The 23,160-nt window shown below is 40.6% G+C and overlaps 1 protein-coding gene across 1 annotated transcript in view; it reads right to left on the bottom strand.

Moving 5' to 3' along the window:
- The window catches only part of PPARGC1A (PPARG coactivator 1 alpha), a 363,744-nt gene extending 340,604 nt beyond the window's left edge, over positions 1–23,140 (bottom strand). Inside the window, exon 1 of the mRNA XM_041402537.1 lies at positions 22,782–23,140. Coding sequence (XP_041258471.1) covers positions 22,782–22,868 — 87 coding nt within the window. The 5' untranslated portion in view covers positions 22,869–23,140. The remainder of the gene's footprint in view (positions 1–22,781) is intronic.
- Positions 23,141–23,160: the final 20 nt, after the last annotated feature.

The raw sequence follows: 23,160 nt of genomic DNA, 5'->3' as shown, positions 1-23,160 counted from the left end.
GCATGCAGTGGCTACTCTCCATCCTGCTTCTCCATCCTGCCACACACACAGCCCAAGAAATCTTTTTATGCCTTCCCTGTCTTCTTGCAAGAAGCAAGTTACAAGACTACTTTCATTTTTTGTCTCTTTACAGACACACCGAATAGATGGCTTCCCATCATGGCCCTGCATGTTTATTCTAGTAAATTATTCAACTTATTCTGTGTGGAGCAAATTAATTTCTACAGCAATTCAGCTGCTACTCCATCTACAGCATATATACTTGCTGAAACAGATTAATTCTGCCATGCAACATCATCTTTCGTTTTCTTCAGCATCTGCACAGACCTTTTATTCAGATAAAAATATTCTTCTACCCTTGACCCCCCCATTCCCTGCCACAACTGAGGTTTCTTGGACATAATATAGTGCTTTTTCTTGGGAGTAAAAAAAAATCTTTTCAAAAAGTTGATAAATTCTGTGAATCTAAAAACCATTTTACATTTTCCAAATCCTCTCCACTTGATTTGCTCATACCTAATTTTCACAGATATTCATTATTTAACTCCCAAACACATGGGTTGCAATATATCAAATCCTAAAAAAAAGAAGGGATTTGAATGGAACTATTCTAAAAGCAGGAAATGAAAAATGAGGTCCAATCTGCAACGCTCTGTCACTGTCATTTAGCCACATGGGATCTACTTACTTGTACGCGGAACCAACTGCTTAGCTGCTTGCACTGACCTCCTGAGTGGTAAACAAAGTTACCCAAATGTCACCAGATTATCTGCTGTCAAACACACAATATTTGCATCCTTTTCTACTATGAGAATATTCCAACATTAACTTGGTTCTTTGTGTAACACTACAGTGTCAAGTCCATAATGCGGAGAGTTTACCTGCTATAAAATGAACAAAGTTGAGATTTTTTTACCTAATCGGGGAAAAAAGAATATACATGCTGATTGGATTTTTTGTGTACTATCAGATTGGGGTTGCAGTTTATTTGTTTACAAAAGTCTGAAATTGAATCAAATAGATTCACTACTTTACCTTGTCACTTGTTCATATAAAAACTTTTGGAAAAGTCTGAATGGTTTTAGGATTTGCAAATAGTTTATGACCCAAGGTGACCTTCTCCTGTCTGATTTAATTGAGATTGCTTTCTCAGGAGCCAGACAGCGTTTCTTCAGTACACAACTGTTGATGTACATAAGACACCTTCTGTAAAGTTAGACACATTGTTTTAGAGCAACACAGAAGTTCAAGTTGCAAAGGAATGCACTACACTACAGTGTTTGTGAAATGCTCTGGTTCATTGCTCTGAAGTATACATAACCACAAACAAATTATTATTAGTCACTTTAATACTTCTCTGAGAGTACAGAGACCTCTTATTTCACCTGTTGTCCTACGACATCTCTCCAACTTTGCCTGCCTTACTGAGGCATTTATTATATTGACACAAGTCTTAGTCATACCATTGGTACAAGTATGTGCTGACTTAGTCTCAGGGCTCTGTCAAAGCTCTTTCTAAAAGAAGGTGTGACACATTCCCCAAACAACTCTACTTATGCCAAAGAGAAAACAACTGCTATAAGCAGCACCAGATCCTTATGAACAGAGGTCTCTGCCCTGTTTTCACAGCAGGACCAGTACAGTAGAGAGATCAGAAATTACTGTTTCAATGCCTCCTTGCACCTCCCTACCTGCCTGCACTCACCCATCTTATCTTCTAGGATATTTGCAGGCTGAGCTCTATCAGGCAGGTACTATCTCTCATTTGACAGTTGTGCATGTCCCATTTTAAGAGGGTGCCCACATATGCCTGGGTCTGCTACTTAAGAAAACAATACCACTAAGCAGAGTGTGTTCATCCATGAAGGAAAAGACACTTTTGCATTCTCCTGTTTGAGGGACAACATCACTCTTACTTATTTGTTATCTATCAACAGCTCAAACACTTTGTTTGTGTGCTTTTGTTCCTTTTTTTACCCTTCTACATACCATCTTAGTGCCTAACACGAAACAGTCCAACGCACTCTCCTAATTTGTCTAGGTTACATATCTGAACATGTTTGAAATGCAACAGCGCAGGCATTATGTAAGATATATGTCAGTATTTTACAAACAACAACATAATTCACTGGTTTCCATATTTTTATTACACTTCTCTCCACAGGGACAGCAGAACTCACTCTCCCAGTGGGAAAATCACTCCTGCTGTTGGACACCGGCAGCAGTTCTGGAATCTAACACTAACAGCATTATCAATTTATGACTTTAGGAACACTACCAGAATCTAGTAGTAGTGCCTCTAATATTACAGACGGCCCATTTGCCCATTTTTTCCACATGGCCCTTCGTGTCTTTTCTTACATCCTTATTAGTGTTTCATGAGAGCACTTACCTTCTCTCACGTAACACAGCTTTCAAAAGGCTCCATCCAGCCACAATTCCCACAGTGAACAAGCTGAAACCTCAAAGAACCCCTATTGTCTGCTCTTCCCCCACCGGCCCCATGAAGATAGGCAGTCACCTCTCCTCTGAATAAGGGGTTTCAAGGGAGCAACCCACACTGCCCAGCTCGGAGTGCACAGCTCTGCCGTGTACCGCACACGCCGCGCACATACCAGGCCCACTGCAGGGTCCTCTGCGCAGCCGCTCCTCCCGCCTGAACTGTGACACAACAAGGGAGGGTAAAAAGAGAAACATTATCAAGGATATAAAAAAATGAAAGCCTTCAGATCTCAGAACAATCATGTCAGCAGCAGCACAAGTGAGAAACACCGCGCTCCTGCCTGCTTCGTGAGACAGGAGATGGAGCACGGTGATGAAGACAGCACGCCCTGCTCCAGCCTCAGTGACCTGTACTCACAGCTGCTGGCATTCCCTCACAGCAGCACTTCAGCAATCAAATATCCAGGTGCAGGATGAAGATAAGGAAGGTGGAAGCACCCTCCCTTTCAGGTGAGAGGTCTTGAAGCACTCTTTAAAAACAGTGACAGCCAGGCAAATAAAAGCATTTGCTGTTTGACCACATCTTGTAATACAGTTTGGTGCAACCTCAAGCATCCTTACATCACTTCTCTCTTGTGTCCTTACACAAGAAAATACAGCCACCAGGATGAGCCAGGTAACTTCCAGTCTCAACAGATATTCCAGCCAATAAGGGACAGACTTCAATACAGAGTCTGAAAACATTTTTAAAAATTGCAGCATTTCATTGAAATAGTTCCACTACACACTGACAAGTGAAGGAATTCTAATTTTCATACAGGCAGAGGGGTAGGTCCTTAGCAGAAGTCATCCAACTCCACCTACATCAGCTGTACTCTGGCCTGATCACCAGATTTTAAACTCATTACAACTATTTTATAGTTCTCCTAGCTTGAATCAAACTATTTTATCTTTTAACTCTCTAAAAATGACGACCTTTATTTTAAAATCTGTTACTGAATGAAAAACATTGTAACTATTCCTAATTTTACTCAAAATATTTAAAATTACTGCCATCCTTAATCATATTTAGTACAGCAAAAGGGAAAAAACATAAAACCAGTTACTCAGAAAAAGAAGTATATATATATTCTGTAGACTGCTCAAGAGATTTAATTCATGTGTGTTTTATGACTGCTTTTCCTTCAAGATTTGTGAATATATATGGAAATTACTGATGAAAGAATTTCATTTATGTTGCACTCAGGTGAAAGTCATGCCGTGATAAAAATGTGTGTTTCTTTATACATCAGAGAACTAAAATAATAGGCTATTATAAGGGCATTATTTGATTTATTATTTAAATTACATTTATGATTTTCTTATTTTTTAATTTACTTGTCTGGGTTTTTTAACATGAGTCCTTGACATAAAATTGACTATATTAGTAAGTACAATGCCTAGCAAAACAAGGGTCTAGATCTCACTAATATGCTTTAAAGACATCAAATTCCCTGAGCAAAGTGATCATGCTAAGTGTGTTTCAAGTAATTTTGGTTTCATTTCTGATTTCTACAGGTAAATGGTACCAACCTTTAAACACTTCGAAGAAGGTAGTTTAGGCAACACCTGAGAGCTTCTCAACATCCCCAATGTTTCATATTTCTAATATTTTTTCCATACACAGTACATGAAATTAAATATTCTCAACCACTTTAAATAAATAGCTACAGCACAATATGTTGACTGCTTGGGGCTGAAGTCAACAGAGACAATTTTGCCTCTCTGGAGACAAAGAGGTTCTGGTTTTGCCAACAAAATCTCCTGTGCCACCTTTTCTATGCATCATCCTAAATTTCCTCCTTAAGTATTCCAAAAGGGAAGAGATAGTGAGAAATGAAAGGAGAGGAGGAAATGTAATCCTGCAAACCTGAAGGATCCTTTCAGTTTTGAAAAGGGTTATTAAGGCCCTGGAATTAGCTCTGTAAGAGTGTTGGGCTAACAAAGCCAAGGTCACAGGCTTGATCGCTGTGTGGGCTGTTCTCTGAAGAGCTGGACTTGATGATGCTTGTGGGCTCCTTCCAACCCAGAGTGTTCTGTGCTTCTTCAAGTTCACAAAAAAAACACCATCCCACTTTCATATGTGCAGCAAATTTGCTGACAGAGAAACATGTCTGTTTTTTAAATAATGAAAATGTCTTCGACATGTTCCTGTCACTGGAAATCACTTCTTGCAGGAGCCATTGTCAAAATCTACCCACATGGAGACTGCGCGTAGTAAGGCAGGGGGAGGGGGGAGACCATAAAAGCACTCATTAATCTAAAAAGAATAAACGGATGTATTTTAAGCCTTTTAAACTGAAACACTTTTACTTCTGTTAATCCAACATGTTCACTCAACAGAAAAGACAGAACACTGAGAAATACGGAAGCATGAGATTTTTGGAATTAAAAATGAATTTTTATGTTAGCATCAGAAGCAAACTCTTGTCTTCCAGATTAAATCAGAAAACACTGCAGATCTCCACAATATTCAATATATATACACAGGTCTGCCCAAAAAAAATAAGTGTAGAAGTCCAAAAATGTGTATGGAAAAAGTGGACAGACATAAAGCAGCTGAAGCTGAAAACATCAGCCTCCCATACTGATAATAAACCAGCAAAGAAGATAGACAGAGCAAGGCTAAATTATGGAGGTGAAAATATGCATTTGCAAGCCAAAGTTTGAGAATGAGTGGGAAAAGGATCAGGTTTTGTCTTCGTCCAGCTACAAAGGGGGAGGCTCCCCAGCTCTAAAGTGTATTTTGCAACACATCAGGTAGGTTCATGCAGAAGAAAACAAGCAATCTTGGTAAGAAAATATGACAGAACTAAAGCAAGTTAATTATTTGCCAAGGGCAGAGAACATATCAACTTCTATGATTTAGTAATTCTCATTATGTTAGAGCCTGCCTTGATCCAGAAGCCAAGAAATTATGTGACTTGTCTTTTCTTATTTCAATTTCTAACATTCCTGATCACATAGAAAATTGAAAAAGCAAACCCAGCAGTTCAAAATCCTGAAAACAATATTAAAAAGTCCTCAAAAATCATTAGAGACATCATGGTTTTAAACAAGCTGATTTTAGACTGCTGATTTATTAAAAGCGAACCATGGTTTTATCAGCTTTCTGAATGAATCATGGCTATTTATGAAGGCACTGGAAGCTGTTCTGAGCAACAGGAAAGAGAGCCAACAGTGAGGCAGACACAAAAGACCCAACCACCAATGAATCATTTGAAGGTATCCCCAATGCCCATAATTATCATACCCATTAAGCAACATTCACTGCAATTAAGTATTGTTTGGCTTAAATCAGTTACCTGGAATGTCTTCTGATCAGGCCTGTTCCAATTAAGTGGCACTTACTTATTACCCTAATCATGCAGTATCAGTTCAAAGCAGCATAGTACAGCTTCACCTTGAAAGCAATCAGCCTAACATTTGGCAACCAAAAGCAAGAGCCCTCGAGTTTCCAAATGATAGAAAACTTAAATACAAGTACAAAACATCATTACATTGTCTTCTCTGATTTGCTTTTATTTCTAGAATTCTCCTCACATAATTCTTAGAGCTGCTACCAGTTGAAGAAGACCTGTTTAAAAACAAAAGAGAGATTAAACACAAACTAAATGCCACATATTGTGCTATTTCTGAAGTTGCTGGGGAGAACAAGAAATACAGAAACACCAGGACAATGCTTAAGACTCTCCTAGAATCATAGAATCATTTAGGCTGGGAAAGATCATTAAGATCATCAAGTCTAACTACTAACTGAGCACTGCCAAGTCCACCAATAAATTATGTCCCTAAGCACCACAGCTACAGATATTTTAAACACTTCTAGGAGTAGTTACTCAAGCACTTCCCCTGGAAGCCTGCTCCAATGGTTAATAACCCTACCATTTCAGCTTAATTTATAAAAATGGAAATTTCTGCACTCTCCTCCACCAGAGCACTGACTATACACGACTCTTTAAACATGTTTTGCCACTCTTTAAGTTTACTCTAAGTTAGTTACTTTTATGATGTATATATATTCTGTTTCAGAGAATTATGTATTTTTTCGCTCCATTGAAACCTGTGTGCTTCACAATACAAAAGTAGTCATCTCTCTTACATTAAGAACTTCATTAAGGCAACCATTTGAAAGTTATTGTAGAAAACATTGCAGATGGAATTTCTAATGCTTCACAGTAGAGTATTTAGGGTTACTACACAGACAAATACATCTCAATTAACATAAATTAGGCATTTCAATGTGTACGTTTATTTTGGTTTTAAGCTAGATTAACAATTTTAAAAAAAGATCTGGAAAAGCCTGGACCTGTCAACAACCCTTTTTCCTTCAGGTAATGTAAGTCCATGAGCCCCTGTGGCCAGGAGGGCCAACGGGATCCTGGGGTGCATTGACGAGAATGTGGCCAACAGTCTCAGGGAAGTGATCCTGCCCCTCTGCTCGGCTCTACCGAGGCCACACCCGGAGCGTTGCCCCAGTTCTGAGCCTCTCCATACAAGAAACTCAAACTGGAGAGGGTCCGGTCGATGGCACAAAAAACAATGAGGGGTCTGGAGCAGCACTCTTCTGAAAAGAGACTGCAGGAGCTGGGCCTGTTTTGTCTGGAGAAAAGACTGAGAGGGGATCTCATCAATACATACAAGTATCTCCCAGGTGGGTGCCAAGAGGATGGTACCAGACCCTTTCCTGTGGCTCACAGCAGCAGGACAAGGAGCAATGGCCATAAAATAAACCACAAGTTCCAGCTCAACATGAGGATGAACATTACACTGAAGGTGGCAGAGCACTGGAAAATGCTGCCCAGAGAAGTCAGGGAGTCTGCCTCTCTGTCGGGAGACATTCAAAACCCACTGGATGAGTTCCTCTGTCACCTGTCCTAGGTGACCCTGCCTTGGAGGGGGGGTTGGACTGGATGATCTCCAGAGGTCCATTCCAACCTAATGATGCTGTGCTCCTGTGATCTGGACAGTGGACAAGATGAAGGATGCCAAACTTGCCAACCTGCAGCCACTAATCCACTACAAGACTGAAGTGTGACCTATCTCTGTTGCCTTTGTTATTTGAGCTAGTTAATTTTAAACTATCTCAAATGTTCCTACACAGCACTACATATTTTAGGAGAACTTTACTAAAGTCTGAAAGGCACCTTACTTCTCACATCCACGCACCTTCAGAAAACAAGCCTTTGACAAATGTTACCCTAAGTCCTCTGGGCTCAGCTCTAAATACAGTCATCACTGCCAAATCAAAACTCTTCGTGGTCACTGACAGTTTACAGGGAATTATTTCAGGCTGCTTTATCTCATGTGAGTTTCACAGAGATATCAGGACAGGCCTGTTCCAGTGTTCAGTTTCAGCTTAAAAAAATCTGCCAGCAAAATATATGTCATCAAATCAGATTGGGAAACAGAGCCCTGCACTGTGGAACTACATAAGAAACTGACCATGCTAGATTTGTTTCCAAAAACTTATACAGCAATCTGTGCAAGTTTTCAAAGTCCTGCCTTGATTTACAAACATCATAAGCATATATTATTAAAAAGAGACATAAGTTACAATAATCAATTTCTGTGACTACTGGCAATTCTCTGCATAATCCAGCCTAGCAAGGTTCCTATACAGCTTTCCCTGAAATGTAGTTGCAAGCTGTCTTCACACATTAAATATCAGAGGTACACATGTCAAGAGACATAGATTCTTGTTGTTTAAGATTTGGTTGCTCAAAAATTCAGTAAAAACTAAACAATTAGCTGTTGAAAGTCAGCCCTATTTAAGATGTTCAAAGCTGAGCTTCAAAAACCTGATCACTCAAAATCATAACTCCCTTGCAAATGGGCAGGGCTAAAAATAAAAATCACAACCTCAACACACATCTACAAAAAACTGATTCACTATCTATAGCTCTTCAGTGAGGAAAAATCCACACCTACTGAAAAAAAGAAGCTTCCAATGTTTTCATCTCAAATCTTTCCCAGAAAAAGCTCTTCATTCTTATTTACATAGTACCTCTCCCAGTTTAGTGCTTTTACAGCAAACGCTGAATTCAGTGAGTCTCTCGAGGCTGGAGCTGACCCAGGCTACCACCTATACAGACCTCTAGCTGCTCATCATCACTTCTTGATGGTCACCCAGCATGACAGCACATCACCGCTCTACCCAAGCTCTTTCAAAATAAACACAGGTTTGCTTGCTGTTGTAAAGATTCATAACAGTAGAATTTTTTCAATATTCTATTAGTTTAGGTCATTTTGAAAGAACCAGGTTAGGGAGCAAATGAGTGAGCAGTTAAGCTTGACAATTTTGGATGGAGAGCCTTCTGTCCCAAAGTCACAGGAACACAATGGGGCAGCAAGGGCGAACAACCGGCATGGTAACTTCCTTAGCACACCTGACTGCAGATTACACAATGCTGAAACCACTACAGGCAATCATGATGCTAAAATACATGGATTTGACTCTTCCTTGCTTGCTTGCTCTTGAGCCTGTTTGGATCAAGTGCTAAGTTGCAGATAAATTCACAGAAAATGTAACATTTGTACAAGGTGGTAGGCTATACCCTGGGTAGTCATGACTCAGTTAACTCAGCAATACTGACATACACAAGTTACTCAATGTGAGTCTCACTGGGACACTGCAGCAAAAAATGAATTTGAACCTTGAACATAATGAAGAGAAGCTGGTAAATGAATTCTTCTCTGTAGCACTGACAGCATTGTAGAGACCAATACTGAAGTATTGGTAATCTTGTGCTTCCGGCATCTGATTTTCCTGAGGGGAAATCAAAAAATTGGAAGGAAAACAGAGAAGTTATGCAAATGTACTTGAAGTCTGCAAAAAATGTCCTCTGGTAAGAGTCTTAAAGAGGTCACTTTGATTAGCTTAAAAAAAAAAAGGCACACTGTGTCTTGAGTAAAAGTATTTTTTGTAGGTAGGAACAAAAACATACTGAAGAGCTTCCCAACCTACCAGGCCAAGTCATAAAGAGAACTTTTGCCTAGAAAATTAATTCTGAGCAACTCTAATGAAAACCAAGACCTGTTAAAGACAGCAAACACTGCAAATGATTAATTAATACAGTAAGTAGCAAAAGCTTTACTGAACGCTCGATGCCTTCCTTCAGATAAATATTTATATTTTGTAAAATATTTTGGTCAAATCAAATTCAAACACTAAGCACAATTTTCAATTCAATAGTAAGATAACTGAATAGTAAGTTGTGACTGAACCACCTGGTCAAACTCTGGCTAAATCTGTGGCTTTATGAAATCGTATTATTCTCAAAACCAAATCTCCTCCATTTCCTCTACACATGCAAATGTGAAACATGCAAATTGCAAACATGATCAGTTCTTAAAACAATTCTTTAAAAGACATCTTTAATTTGCTGTATATTTTACTGTTGAGGACAAGACAGCTAAAGAATTTATCACCTTAGCTACCTTGCTTATATCATTTCGCTCCGACAGTGTTATCTCCTTGTCTCTCACACAAGAGTCATGCTGTTATCAAAGTCTTTCTCACTAAACAATTATTTCCTTTTATGATTTCTTCTGGCTGGTCAAAGATAAGGGCTTACAGTGAGGTTGATTAGTGTTGCAAACAAATATGAGTAATACTAGAGCAGATATAACTAAGCTGAAGTAATCAGCACTATTAATAACCTTTTGATTTGTAATCAAATACAGCTCTGACTTTTGCTGCCACTTTGCTTTACATCTTCTAAACTACAAAAGAATTAATATTTTATAAAATATTCTCAATATGCCAGCGCTTTTATTTTCTTGTTTGCTTTTTGTCTTACACATAATAATCTTCACCAAGAAAAAATAAAAATAACAAATCTATTTTTAAAAAAGTTCCATACTTTATACTGCCTTCCTGGTAACAAGATTTAATTATATATTGCAGTATGAAATTCTGCATTTTTTTAAATCTAGTAACAGTTCTGAGGAGAGTAAAATCATATTTCTTCCTATTTGCATTAAAAAGAACCCAACACAAAGACACAAAACCAACCAAACAACTACCTTTGCTTGAGACATACAAGTGTGGCAAAACCCAGTTCATACAGTCAACATATGGCAAAACTATATCCAAAAAACAGGAACCTGACATGTTAGGCCTTAGAAACCTGCACTGCAGGTAGCACTGCCACATCCTTCCATAATCCTGGGCAGCTACTAATCAAACAGATGCTCATTGTGCTCAAGTAATGGGCAATGTCCCTTACAGAAAACACCTAAAACCACTAGAAAAACATCATCTCCTCATCCTCTGCGAATCCTGATAGGCAGCATACTCTTCCAAACATGCGAAGTCTTTCCCTGGGACTCTGTAAGAGGGATTACATCCAAAGCACCAAGCAAACCCTATAGTTCAATCTACTCATGGGAGAAGCTCAGTCATTTCTCAGACACATATGTTTGTGATCTCCACAAACATAATTGTTTTCTAATGGTCTCTCCATCATCTTTCCAAATATTCTTTTTTTCCCCATGCAGAAAAAAGGCAGCAAAATATATGCATAAAAATCTTTCTTTTCCTGCTTGCATTGCTATTTTACAGTTGCAATAGTCTTAGGGAAGCTGAATGCTGCTCAATGAGTTTAGAGTTCATTCAGACATGAAGGTTTAGTGGTGATTCCAGAGACATTCTGCACACTTGGGGTGTCATTGCTGCATACATTGTGCAGCCCCAGTACGTGCACAGGGACATCCTTGCTTCAGGATGCTCTAATGAACAGATTTCCATTTCATGTGGCACTTATTTGCAATAAGAGTAACAGAAATTAAACAAGTTTTCTTGTTTGATTTTTGACAGCAATTTTTGTAATTTATCAAATTTAATTTTGTTTTCATTAATTTTAACAGCAATTGCTGCTGTTTCATTTTTTTTCATATTTGCTCTTTATTTTATATAATAATCAAGAACAAGAATACGAAAGGAATCACAAAACTAAAACTTTCTTCACATGAAAAGCTCTCTTTTCCACAAAACTGGGTTGTCTGCCAGCAGACTTAAAAATAGACAAACATCAATGTAGAAGGTACAAATGACTATAGTAAACACAAAAGGGAAAGTAGTATCTGAAACGTGGCAAATATTTTCCGGTTTTCACCTAAAGAATTCCTTTCAGAGAGGAAAGTCAAAGATGAAGAAAACAAAAACTTCAGTGAGATGTGTGTTAAATGTTGGCCCATACAGATTTGAAAAGACTGTGAGCTGCCTTACAAAATGGCAAGATGGCAATATCAATACATAATATGCACCAAGATAAACCAGTCATTATTATTTTCCATTTTTGTCTCAATTTTAGTAGTTATCATTATATAGAGTAAGTATTTCTTATTTCGTTTTTAACATTGTTTTAAAAGCTAATGTGCAATTGAAAGGTTATTTTTGTTGTGGATATACCCAGAATTTTCTACATAATGTTGTTTGTTTGGATCTGTCCAAGTTCACGTTCATAAAAACATCCAATTTCTTTTCTAAAGGTATCCTCTAACCACACAGTAAATAAATTTTAAAATAAAGCATTAATTAAAAAAAAAAAAAAAGGGCCAATTCATAAATGAACCCTAATTAACTTTACTTCCCAAAAAAGCCACACATCTGTTTTCACAGCTGGACATGATTCAACCACTGGTAACCAGAAAAAAGCCCCAGTGTGTTAAAATATTCTAGCCAAAAACTGACACTCCAGCAAAGATGGCTACTATGCCAGCACAATCTGAGCAGCTGTGAGGACAACCTTTATCCATGCTGAAAGGGCATGAGACTTCCTGATGCTATTACTATTAAACCAGCAAATCTTATTGGAAAGACACCACTGGTTGAAAATGGACACTGCAAAAGCACAACATGCATTTTACCAATCAAGCAGATTATAATTATGTGAGAACAGTGATGTATAATAATCCACTCTCTACCCACTTTTCTACAACAGATTCTTCAGGGCTCAGCTTCTAGAAAAAAATTCTTTGTAAATTATTTTTAATACAGCTGTTATTATGAGCATCAGAAAAATCAATTAACAATGCTGCCCTAACTCTTTAGGAAAAAAAAGGACTTAGATAAATAGAAAAAGATTATGTTATTTCTTTTACAGCATTATTCTTATTCTGTAAGTGACATCAAAGAGCCACAACCCCCTCCTTTTTTTCTCCCCCTCTTTTGGCTTTGACATCACACAGAGAGAAAAGTATTCCTTTCACTGTCTCTTATATAGCTGGAGCATCCAAGCTCTGCATATTGTTATCACTTTCTATCCTTGAATATGAATTATTTTAATCCTCCAGCAATTAACAGTCTTTTGGACAAAAATAAAAAAAGGCTGGGAGTGTAACCTTACTTTTGTTTGGCTAATTTATTTGGTCAGTAGTTCATTTTCTCATTGTTCCAGTGTGTGCATGTCCTACTTAAAATATTTTATTTTTACCATTACATGTTTACAGCCATCTTTTTTTTTCCTTTTCTTTAAACCTGGAGTTTTCCACTCTCAGATATATTTCATGGAAGGTTTTCTGTAGTAATTTTGCATTTTAGAGCACAACCTATGCATTTAATCACACAGCTTTTTGGATGGGAGAAGAGTAATCATCTTTTATTTGTAAAACCATTTTAAAAAGAAAGAGAACGAACTCCACAGAAGAACTGGCAGGTTTCCTTTACCATGACCAGGTCTCCTTGATCACCTCACTGCTTTCTTGCTCCCACCACCACAATTACCATCAACACTCGTAAAGTATTCAAAGCATGGCAAGTTCCAGACAAACAGGATGGAAGCAAAGCTTTCTGCCCCCAAGATACAGCTGTTTAAGGCCCTAATCCCATACACCACACATCCATTGTAAACCTGTAAGCAGTTCCCTTGACTTCCTAGTGTTTACTCTTGAGCAATTAAGTGGTCTGCTGGATCAAGGCCTAAGCAAACTGAGACATGTAGGTAGCAGGCAGATGTAATAAGAAGTATCATGAATGACAAGTCAAAGTTTAGCAGATATATCAATTCACAATGCGCTGTTTGACTCAAAAAATATAATTTAAAAAAGAAACAGAAAAAGAAAGAAAATGGTTGAAGTAAATTCTCTCATTGGAGTGAGTTTATGAGTTTTACAATCCAAATAAAGCTCTGACATTGTGAATTGCTGAGTCCAGGCAGCCTGTGACAACTGTGAATATGTTTTACGAAGCCATGCACACATTGCTAAAATGAAGTTCAATCAACTCTTCAGGAATCATTACACCAGACACGCATTCTAAGCTTCAAAATGTTCACTGCAAACATGCAGTTATCATAACATTGATCTGCTCTAGCCCAAGTAAGTTTGCTCTGAAAGACAAAAAAAAAGGACCAAACAAATAAACAGACTTATAGTCAAAATGAGAAGTCAAGTGAACTTTTACAACAGCTGCCTTAAAAATAAAATTAGGAAAAATCTCCATCTTAAACAATCAGCTCCATGGTCTCAAAAGAAGGCTAAAAGGCTGAAAACAGGACCCTGAATTGCAAGCTATACTATTCCCATTCTTTTTTTCCCCCTTAATTACTTCAGTGTTTGGTAGAGTGAAGCAAATGAGAAAATACATCATTATTCTTTTTTTAATTATTAGAAGAATAAAAAGCTACTGTTCATCTGATCTACAGACTGATCCAAGTATGGCAGCAGACATCAACCCAAAGAAACAGGCAACAGATGAACAGAGTGAAATGCAGCAGAGTGATGAATGGGGTTTTGGTCAGTTTGTTCCACAAAATAAGATTACACATTTTTAATAATTAGACAGCAATGGCTTTCAAGATACCAGGTAGATGAAAGCCCACATGATCCTCCTCAATGGGCTCATGACTTCAGTGAGTCAAAGGGGACAGCATGAGATAGCAAAAAGTGCTCAGACCAGCATCAGTAATAAACAAAAAGAGGTGGTATTAACAATAAACAGGGAAAAACTAAATTATGCAAAGGCTTTAAAAGGACAAGAGGTGTAAAGTCTAAAGTACTAAATGAGACAAAGTATGGACTTCAATTTGTATTTTTAAGTAAGGGTAAGAGAGTAGGTAGGGGCAATCAAGACACTATGTACAATCAGAGTTTATATTGTATACAAAATGGATGGATACATGGGGGTTACTGGGGATGACTGTGAGAAAAAGGCTGATTAATTCACAGTGACAGAAAATTATGTAGGTGGTGACTTTAGGGGATCAGAAATACACAAATATGCAAGCTAGTATGTAGAAAATAATCAGAATTTAGAAATAGCCTCTTTGAAAGGAAGGGGTTGAAAATGACGCTTGGATTACGTCCTTTAGTGACATGAGGAAAGTCTCTGCAATGGGGAGAGATTGAGTGTGATTGTGAACTGTTTCTCACAGTGATTTTGTCTGTGGATTGGTATTTTTCCAGGCATGAATAACTCTGTATAATACAGAAATTGATCACAGCAACTGACAGCGGAAAACTTTCTTTGTGAAATTCAAACTAGGAAACTCATTAAAGTACAAGATATTACCTCCCCCTACAGTAGAGACTGACAGCATTCACTCATTCCAGCAACTGTAATAATGTCTCGATTCTCTTCTTCATCCTTCTAATAACCAGAACATAGATCACGAGGTCAAAAGTGGCAGAAAAATTTACATCATGTTCAGCAGGCTTTGCATACAGCCTACAACACTTATTCTTAATTCTTCCCTCCTCCACAATTTCAATCTTAATCTGCTAATTCCAGAGTATTGTGAAACTCTCTAATCAGCAGCATGATTTGTGGTTCAGTGCTGCCCTTCTGGAACATTTGTACAGGTGAATATAACCGCAAAAGTATGAGAAAAGCTTCACACAAGGACAACAGAGGGAATCTACAGTTTAAAAAAATCCATATATTTTCTGGCACGTATTTTTGTGAGGGGAATGATTAAATATTCTATAAGCAATTAGTAAATTGTCAATAGAATTCAATAAATGTTGTTTAAAAAAAACCTAATTATTTGTTACAATAACCACCAACTATTGTTATTTTGTTTGTGAAGGTTTGTAAACTACTTCCATTTGAGAAGTAATTGATTCCATTTTTATCATTTGCTCAAGTTTATGTGGTTGTTCACATCCAAAGAGATGATAACATCTATTTGCAGCAAATTATACATTAAATTCCTCATTCAAAAGCTGTAATGGAAAACAAAATGCTAATTTGTGCTGTAAACGGAAGTACAGAATCATAATCACTCATTGTTAACATTAGGAACTAAATTGCTCTTGCAAATAATAAAATGGGTTAAAAATGTGGAGAGCTTTAGCAAGCCAAAGTACCAGCGGCTCTTATTCACTCGTGTTACATCACAAGTGATGAAATGAACCTTTCCTCTTCAGGCCAGCACAAACTGCCCCTTTTTGAGGGAAAGAATAATGGCCTTATGATTGCAACATAAGGTGCATGTCAGGAGACCCGTTCTATCCACAAGCCTCCAACCAGCTTCCCACATACGGGCTTCCATGCACTCTCTGCTAGACAGACTCCACTGGAGGCAAGGACTGTCTGCACAAGCAAATACTGCAGAACTGTGACTCTGCCAGGGTCAGAGGATCCGACATCCACACTCCATGCTCTGCACCACGCACTTCAAGGTACAGTTTGATTGTTTAACTTCACCCTAGATCTGATCTCATCTCTTCAGCTGAATATAAATTTGTAGCTCACATGTGCTAGGGGTACTCCTGGAACACAGTCCAGCTTGATCCAAAAGGAATTCTGATCAATTGCAATGAGATCAGCCTACAACACCAACCAAAGCACAGCAGCGTTGGGATGAATGCAGCACACTCCTGCCTTCCAGAAAAGTGCTAGCGTAGACACACCTCTCATCGTTTTGGGTCACAGTGAGTTCACGTGGAACCGTGAATACCCAATTTCTCCTTCCAAAATTAGCACCAGTGTCACAAGTGCTATAACCAGAGCAAGGGTCGCCCTCCTATTAATCTGTCTTCACCTTAATTTTACCTTTAGAGAGGAGACAGTAACACACAGCTATGTAGCAGAAGGAGAATCTAACTGTCACTTGTAGAGAACACAGAGCCTGAGACAAAAAAATACTGCAGAATTATTTGGCTTCTGTCCTTTTTAGCAGTTTTACAGTCCTGTAAGTTTTAAATGTACAAGGAGTTTTGCTCACACAGCAGACAGACACATCATAGGAAATTAAAAAACCACCGACACATTAGGACTGTGCACCTGCTCTTCCACATTTCATTAAGCCTCTACACCTAAATGTACGTCAGGTTGTCTCCTATGTGCATCCGTTGTGCTGGTATCCCTCAGTGATACCTTCTGGTCATGGCGAGACAAACTGGATCACAAGCATCCACACTGCCTCAGGAAGAAAACATTAAAAAACCCATTAACTTTAGGTAAGTCAGATCAGATGATTATAATCTAAATTATAAGTGCCAGATAATTTGTTGAAAAAAGCATGTATATGTTTGTAAATAATCTGCAATTTGTTATCAAGGCTGTCCTAGCTTATATTGTATAGCTCAAATCCATGTAAAATAGCTGATTTGCCAGCCTTTTCTGTTATTAGTATTAAAAAAAATATAATTATGTTATCAGAAAAAATGAAAATTGCTTTTTAGGTGACCAAAAGAAAGTTCCACTTCTTCATGCAGTAAATCATTTTACTGCTGCCCTTTTATATTTAATACCCTTCTGCAGTACCCATTTATCTCTACACTAGCAAAGTGTACACATTGATTTCCTATGGTCTCTCTGGAAGAAGGTTCTGCTTCCCTGATGATGAGTACAAAGGGTGGATGACCCCATTCTCATTCCAATGCAAACCCTGCACTTTTACATTTCTGCTTAGATCACATGAACATTTGACCAGCTAAGAACTCCCTGCCCTCTTCCTTCAGAACGCATTGCTAGAACTACTGACATTCTCTCCTGAGCAAAACTGTATTTTTGAAAATCCCATCTTCTGTATAAAGCACTGAACAGCATTAGTTCATCGCAGCCATAACTGTAACTTACAATCTGCACATGAGTTTTTCCTCTAAAATTAGATACAACAATAATATCTTGCCCATTTTCTGCATGTGCTTTAAAGTTGTGCTATTGTGCTCTGCTGTGTAACTATTCAGCTGCTCTCCTCTGGGGCATGAGGAAATGGTTCATTCCTAGTTTAAACCGTGCTTTTCTTGTGAGATGAACCTGCCATCAGAATACACTTTTCAAAGCTACTGTGTTGAATGAGCAACTTAGGCATTAATCACTGAAAGAAAGAGAATCATGTTTAACAACATTTTTAATAAAGTCCATTACCTGTTTTTAATAAACTACATCTTTCTCATTATCCTATCATTTATCATTTGCTGGGATGTCAAGAAAATAGGTGTCTTCAGTTTCACTTTCATTTTTACTGCTATTTTTTTCAGCTTTGTGCACGAACACCCCTTGGAGTCAGAAAAACCTCAAATCCAGGATTCAGTCTTTTTTAAAATTACAAAATATTTTCTGTTAATACTAAAATAGGATTGCATTTTTTTAACTAATTTAGTTTTGACAGCCTTCTTTTAATTTGCACAGATGTTACAGACTCTGTTAAAATGTAACTTCAGTTGAATGTTGGTATTATTCCATTGGTTTTCACCACCAAATAATGTACAACTATTGACGAGTCTTTTTCCATTTAAGAAAAACATCTTCAAAAACCATGAAGTGCACTGTCCAGTCTTGTACAGGTTGGTATCTCTCATTCAACACTCTCATACACAGACATACTCAGTATATGCTATACACATGTAGGGCATTAACACAAATTAAACTATGCATCTTTCCAAACCTGCGTAGATTTCACGTTCTACTACTCAAATAACATTTAAAAAAAAAAAAAAAAAAAAAAAAAAAAAAACCAGAAAATATGGAAACAAAAGTAAGTCAATAAGTCTATTTTGGTCAATTGCCCCTGAGAAACGGCCACTGGTCATACTCTAAGTAAAAGAATTAAAATGCAAAAAGCAATATACTACACTCAGTTCAACTCCCCAAAAATACTGGCAGAAAGTTACGCTGGGGCACTTCTGTCCCTGCTCATGTAAAGACAAAGAGGCCACCCACAAGGTTGGCTCTTAGCTTCATCTCTCACTGACTTACTCATACCCACAGAATACATTTTGCCCAAGTTGTTGTACAGTGCACTGCTGTGTTTGAAAACACAGGACAAAGAAAATGGTGCCAGTTACTAAGTCCATGGCTGATAGTTGCAGGGAAAAATCTCCGAAATAATGGCATCAATCAGGAAGCATACTCCTCGTTTTACTTCTGTACTGCAAGGATTCTGACGTCAGATTAAAGTAAGTATCCAGATTTAAGTATCCAGATTTGTGTTAGTCACAGAATTTCATACACAAACTACATTTCAAATTATTTTCAAGCACTTCCCAACCACATAGATTAGTAACACAATGATGTATCCAATTCTTAACTTGAAAATGAAAAATAATTAATACAAATAATGCTGCCAGTTCCACATAGACAGGTTATGCCGAGAAATATTATTGCTCTTGAAAGGCTGAATACCCCTTGCAGCACTTAGAAATAGCTGTTATTTGCTCATGACTACTAATTAAGAAACAGATGTAAAGAAAATTTCCAGAAGATACACTCAGGAAGGTTCCGGCAAAAATAAAGAACCAGAAGTAGAGTGACAGTCTAAAAATGTAGAATACAGAATAAATCAACAGGAAATCTGATGAATATTCCTTCATCTCAGTTTTATACACACTGGCAAGACAACAAAGGTAAGTTTATGCAACCACAGTTGAAAGTTCTCAGGATTTAAGTCTACAAGTTTGACTGCTCTGGAATTTAGCATAATGGTTAAGTCCCTGTACCACAATAACTATAAAAAAAGACAGTAAGCTTCAGGAGAACACTCAATCTTTTTGAAGTTATCCTTAATAACGTTTAGTCTTATTTGTAACTAATATGAAGCCTTATATTCTGGAAGACTATCTAAGAAATTGATTCAAAACAGACTTCATAAAGTTTCTAGAAATGATTTCTCCATTACAAGCATTTTTGTGATGCACTTTGAAATTTAATATCCAATGGAAAAGCTCCTTCCAAGAATATTACAAACAAATCACGCATATAAGCTTGTGCTTAAAAACAAACTGCAATAATGCACCAAAATATAAAGGTTGAAACACATCTCTCAAACTCCCTGAATTATAAAGCAAACATCATAGCTCTCTTTTCAAAGCTGCCAGGCAGCATATTATGCTTCTAGAAGTCACTGTTCTCTTTAACCTGACTGGTTCCATTGTTGAGGCATATTTTGATTACTTATACTCTCATTAAAGCCTTGAGATGCCAGGAAAAGATCCTCTGAGAAAGCGATGGCTGAGCCGCTATTGATATTATACAAGGGATCCTTTTACCTCGTATGAGATGTTGAGAGTGCATCATATTGATTTGGAATAAAAAACTATTTTTCCAGTAGTCAACCCATCTTCTCATACCAGCACTTTTTTAAAAAGTTTTTCTGTTTGCTGTTTTGTTTTAAACAAAACAAATTCTATTTTGGCTATGTTGCTAAATTTAGCAAGAAGGTTTGGAAGCTTTTTTTTTTTTTTAACTCAATTCAGGTGAAAACAAACAAACATGAATATGGCTGACAGTCAAGTCTGAGCCAAGTCTGCCTTTTTAAGTGCTAAAACTTGTAAGAAAAATGTATTTGCAGCAAAATCCCATATTCATTTTGATTTCATATTCAGACTAACATCTACCGCTAATCCTCAGCTGATGAATTTGACTGATATAAATGGTAATGTAATACGCAAAAGATGAAAATAGAAAGGAGCCTTGAGCACCAGAAAGAATATGTGTCTTAAAAATTCTTCTCATCTTCACCCTGGAAGCTCTTGCAAGCTCATCTGTTCGTCCGTTGTAATGCTATGTAATGATTACACCTTCTCCTTCGAAACACCTTTCCTAATCATGCATATTTAATTCAACTTTGTGTATATATCCTACGGTTTATATAGTCCTGCTATAAATAGACCTTCTGCATTCTGAATTATCTCCCGCGTTTTCCCTCAGATACAGTTCAACACTGATATTTAGAACAGATCAACTCTGGATTTGCCAGCAATTCTTCCTGCTTCCATTGTGATACGGCTTGCTCTCCTGAAAGGGGATGTAAGGGAACCTATCATTTCACAATGACATTCTTTCACCGAAGTGTTTCGCTACAGAATGAAACTAACTTTAGATAAAGGAGCTGGTTTAAACCTGATTTTATTGTCTGCGTTCCTAAGCATTTTCCCCCTCTGATGGTTTCAAAGGAGTCTTCCCTGTAACTGCCTGCCTTTTATATCAGGCATGAGCCCTTCTTAAATGCCAGTGACTTGCATGGGCTCTCATTTAGCAGGACAAAAATGCACGTTCTGTGTTCATACAAGCACACTGGCCCCGGTGTGTGCCCTCGGCTCGTACAGAGGAACACACGCCCGAGCGGGCCGGGGAGCACCGGCCACCCCGAGCCGCTGCGAGCGGCGAGCTCGGCGCGAACTCCGGCCGAGGCGGCCCCGGCCACGCCGAGAGCCGGGCCCGGAGCCGGGGCTGCCCCGCCGCGCTTCCGAGCGGCGGCTCCGGCCGCGCCCTCCCGGCCCCGTCACGGACGGGCCGAGCGCCGCTGTCCCCGCGCACCCGGCGGCCGCGGGGCTACCGGAGGGCTCCGGATGGCTTCGCCGAGCCACAGGGGCTCCGGCGCGCCGGGAGACGGCGTTTCAGCGCTGGCTCTACGCTTGATGCGTGTCTGGTCCCCACACGAGCCCCCCTGTCCTCGGCGCACGCCAGCCTGACTTGTTCCCCGCCGGGAAGGCTCTCCCGGCCGGGGCGGCACAGCCGGCGGGCAGCTGCGCCCGGCACGGAGCGGGCGCCTGCCGCGATGGGCCCGGCGGGGATCCGCTCGCACCCGGGACACAGAGATACGTCTTTAGTTATTCGGCTGCCTCGGACAAGCAGGCTGTCAGGGCTTCGGAGCCCCGCCGCGCCCGGGCTCACCGGCCGGCCGCTGCCGAAGGGCGGCCCCGCTCCTCGGCATTTGCAACTCCCGGAGCAAGGAAGTGCGCGCGGCTTCTCCCTGCCTCGCCGTGAGGGGTAACCTCAGACTGTCAACTGCTAGTTCGGGAGCTTCAGTCGCCTGGAAACTGGGGTCGTAGGGCTGCACGTTTTCCCCTGGGCTCAGCGGGCTCTGTCCCCCGCAGGGAGGAAGCGGGGAGTGACCCCCCTCGTTCCCCAGCTCTCCCGCCCCCCCGCGGGCACCACCGCCCGCACAGCCCGGGGCGCCTCTCTCCCGCTCCGCGGCCCGCTTCCATCCGCTGCCCAACTTTTCCTGTCACGCCAGCGCCAGAAAACCCCTTCCCCACGCACGCACGCACACACACACCGGTGTAGTTTATAAATGACAGTTGCCTGTAGACTTTCACCAGACAAGCAGCGGGGGCAGCAGACTACAACAGTTATTTAATTAAAGGCGCTTCGGAGGCTCCCAGAATAGCTCTCTACCTCTGAGGCGCGATTTCTGGTTTCCCCCCGCTCTCCCCCACCGCCTCGCCAGCCGCCCCCCGCTGCCCGAGCCCCGGCGCGGGCGGGAGGGACGGAGCCGGCCGGCGCTACCCGGCTGCGCGCTCCGCATTGCACAGTCATCAAAGTTAAGTGCGTGAAGGGGGGATCGGGGGTGAATCACAGAGAGAGATGGGTGAGCCGAACTATTTCCACCTAGGCAGGATCCGAAATTACGGATCTGGATGCGTATGCAGCCATTTCTGAGGGAGGAGGAAGCGGGTGCGTGGGTCCCTCTCGCACGCAGCCTGTCACTCGCACCCTGCTCCCCCCGCCCGGCCAACTCGCACGGCTGCCTCAGCGCGGTCCCTCAGTGCAGCCGAGGGCAGGCTCGGGGCACTCCGACCGAGTTGCCCGGTTGAGCCCCGAGTTGCTCCCGGGCAACACACAGCCCTCCGCGGGCTACGGCTCTCCTTCCTTAGTCCTCCTCACGCTCCTCTTCCTCACGGGAGGGGAGAGGGCAGAGGGAAGGGGGCTGAAAGGCACACGGGAAGAGGCTCTTTTCTCTCATTTCTTTCTTCGGCTGATTTAACCCCCCCACCCGCTATACACACACATGCCGAACAGAAACACTTCCAGACCCTTCCTGCACACACTGGCACCACCTTCGTTTTCCCCCGAGGAGCCGGGCGGGCGCAGCGGCGGCGAGCGCGCAGCACCGGCCACCTCTTACCTGGTTGTAGGAGGTCTCCCAGGAGGAGGTGTAGTTGTAAAAGAAGGAGGAGAAGCAAGCGTCTTCCGACAGCCCGCAGCCAGCCATCCTCTGGGCGCAAAACCTCTTCGGGAAGGCAGGAGCAGCCCTCGCAAACTCTTGCCTCTTGCGCGGTCGCTGCCGCCGCCGGCGCTGCCCCCGCGGAGTGGTGCCGACAGCTTCGCGCTGGCGGCGGCCGGCGGTGCGTGCGGGGGAGCGGGGCTGGCTGGCTGGCTGGCTAGATGGACGGGTGGCTGGGTGGAGGGATGGAGGCGCGGGTACCGCGTGTGTCTGAGTGTGTGAGCGCGGCCGTTCGCGGCGGCACCGAGGGGCCGGGGCCGGTCACGTGCGCGCGCTCGCT

The sequence above is a fragment of the Onychostruthus taczanowskii genome, unplaced genomic scaffold (assembly GCF_017590055.1).
Source record: "Onychostruthus taczanowskii isolate IOZ18803 unplaced genomic scaffold, ASM1759005v1 scaffold2, whole genome shotgun sequence".
NCBI classification, from domain to species: domain Eukaryota; kingdom Metazoa; phylum Chordata; class Aves; order Passeriformes; family Passeridae; genus Onychostruthus; species Onychostruthus taczanowskii.
This window is presented reverse-complemented; position numbering and strand designations above follow the sequence as displayed.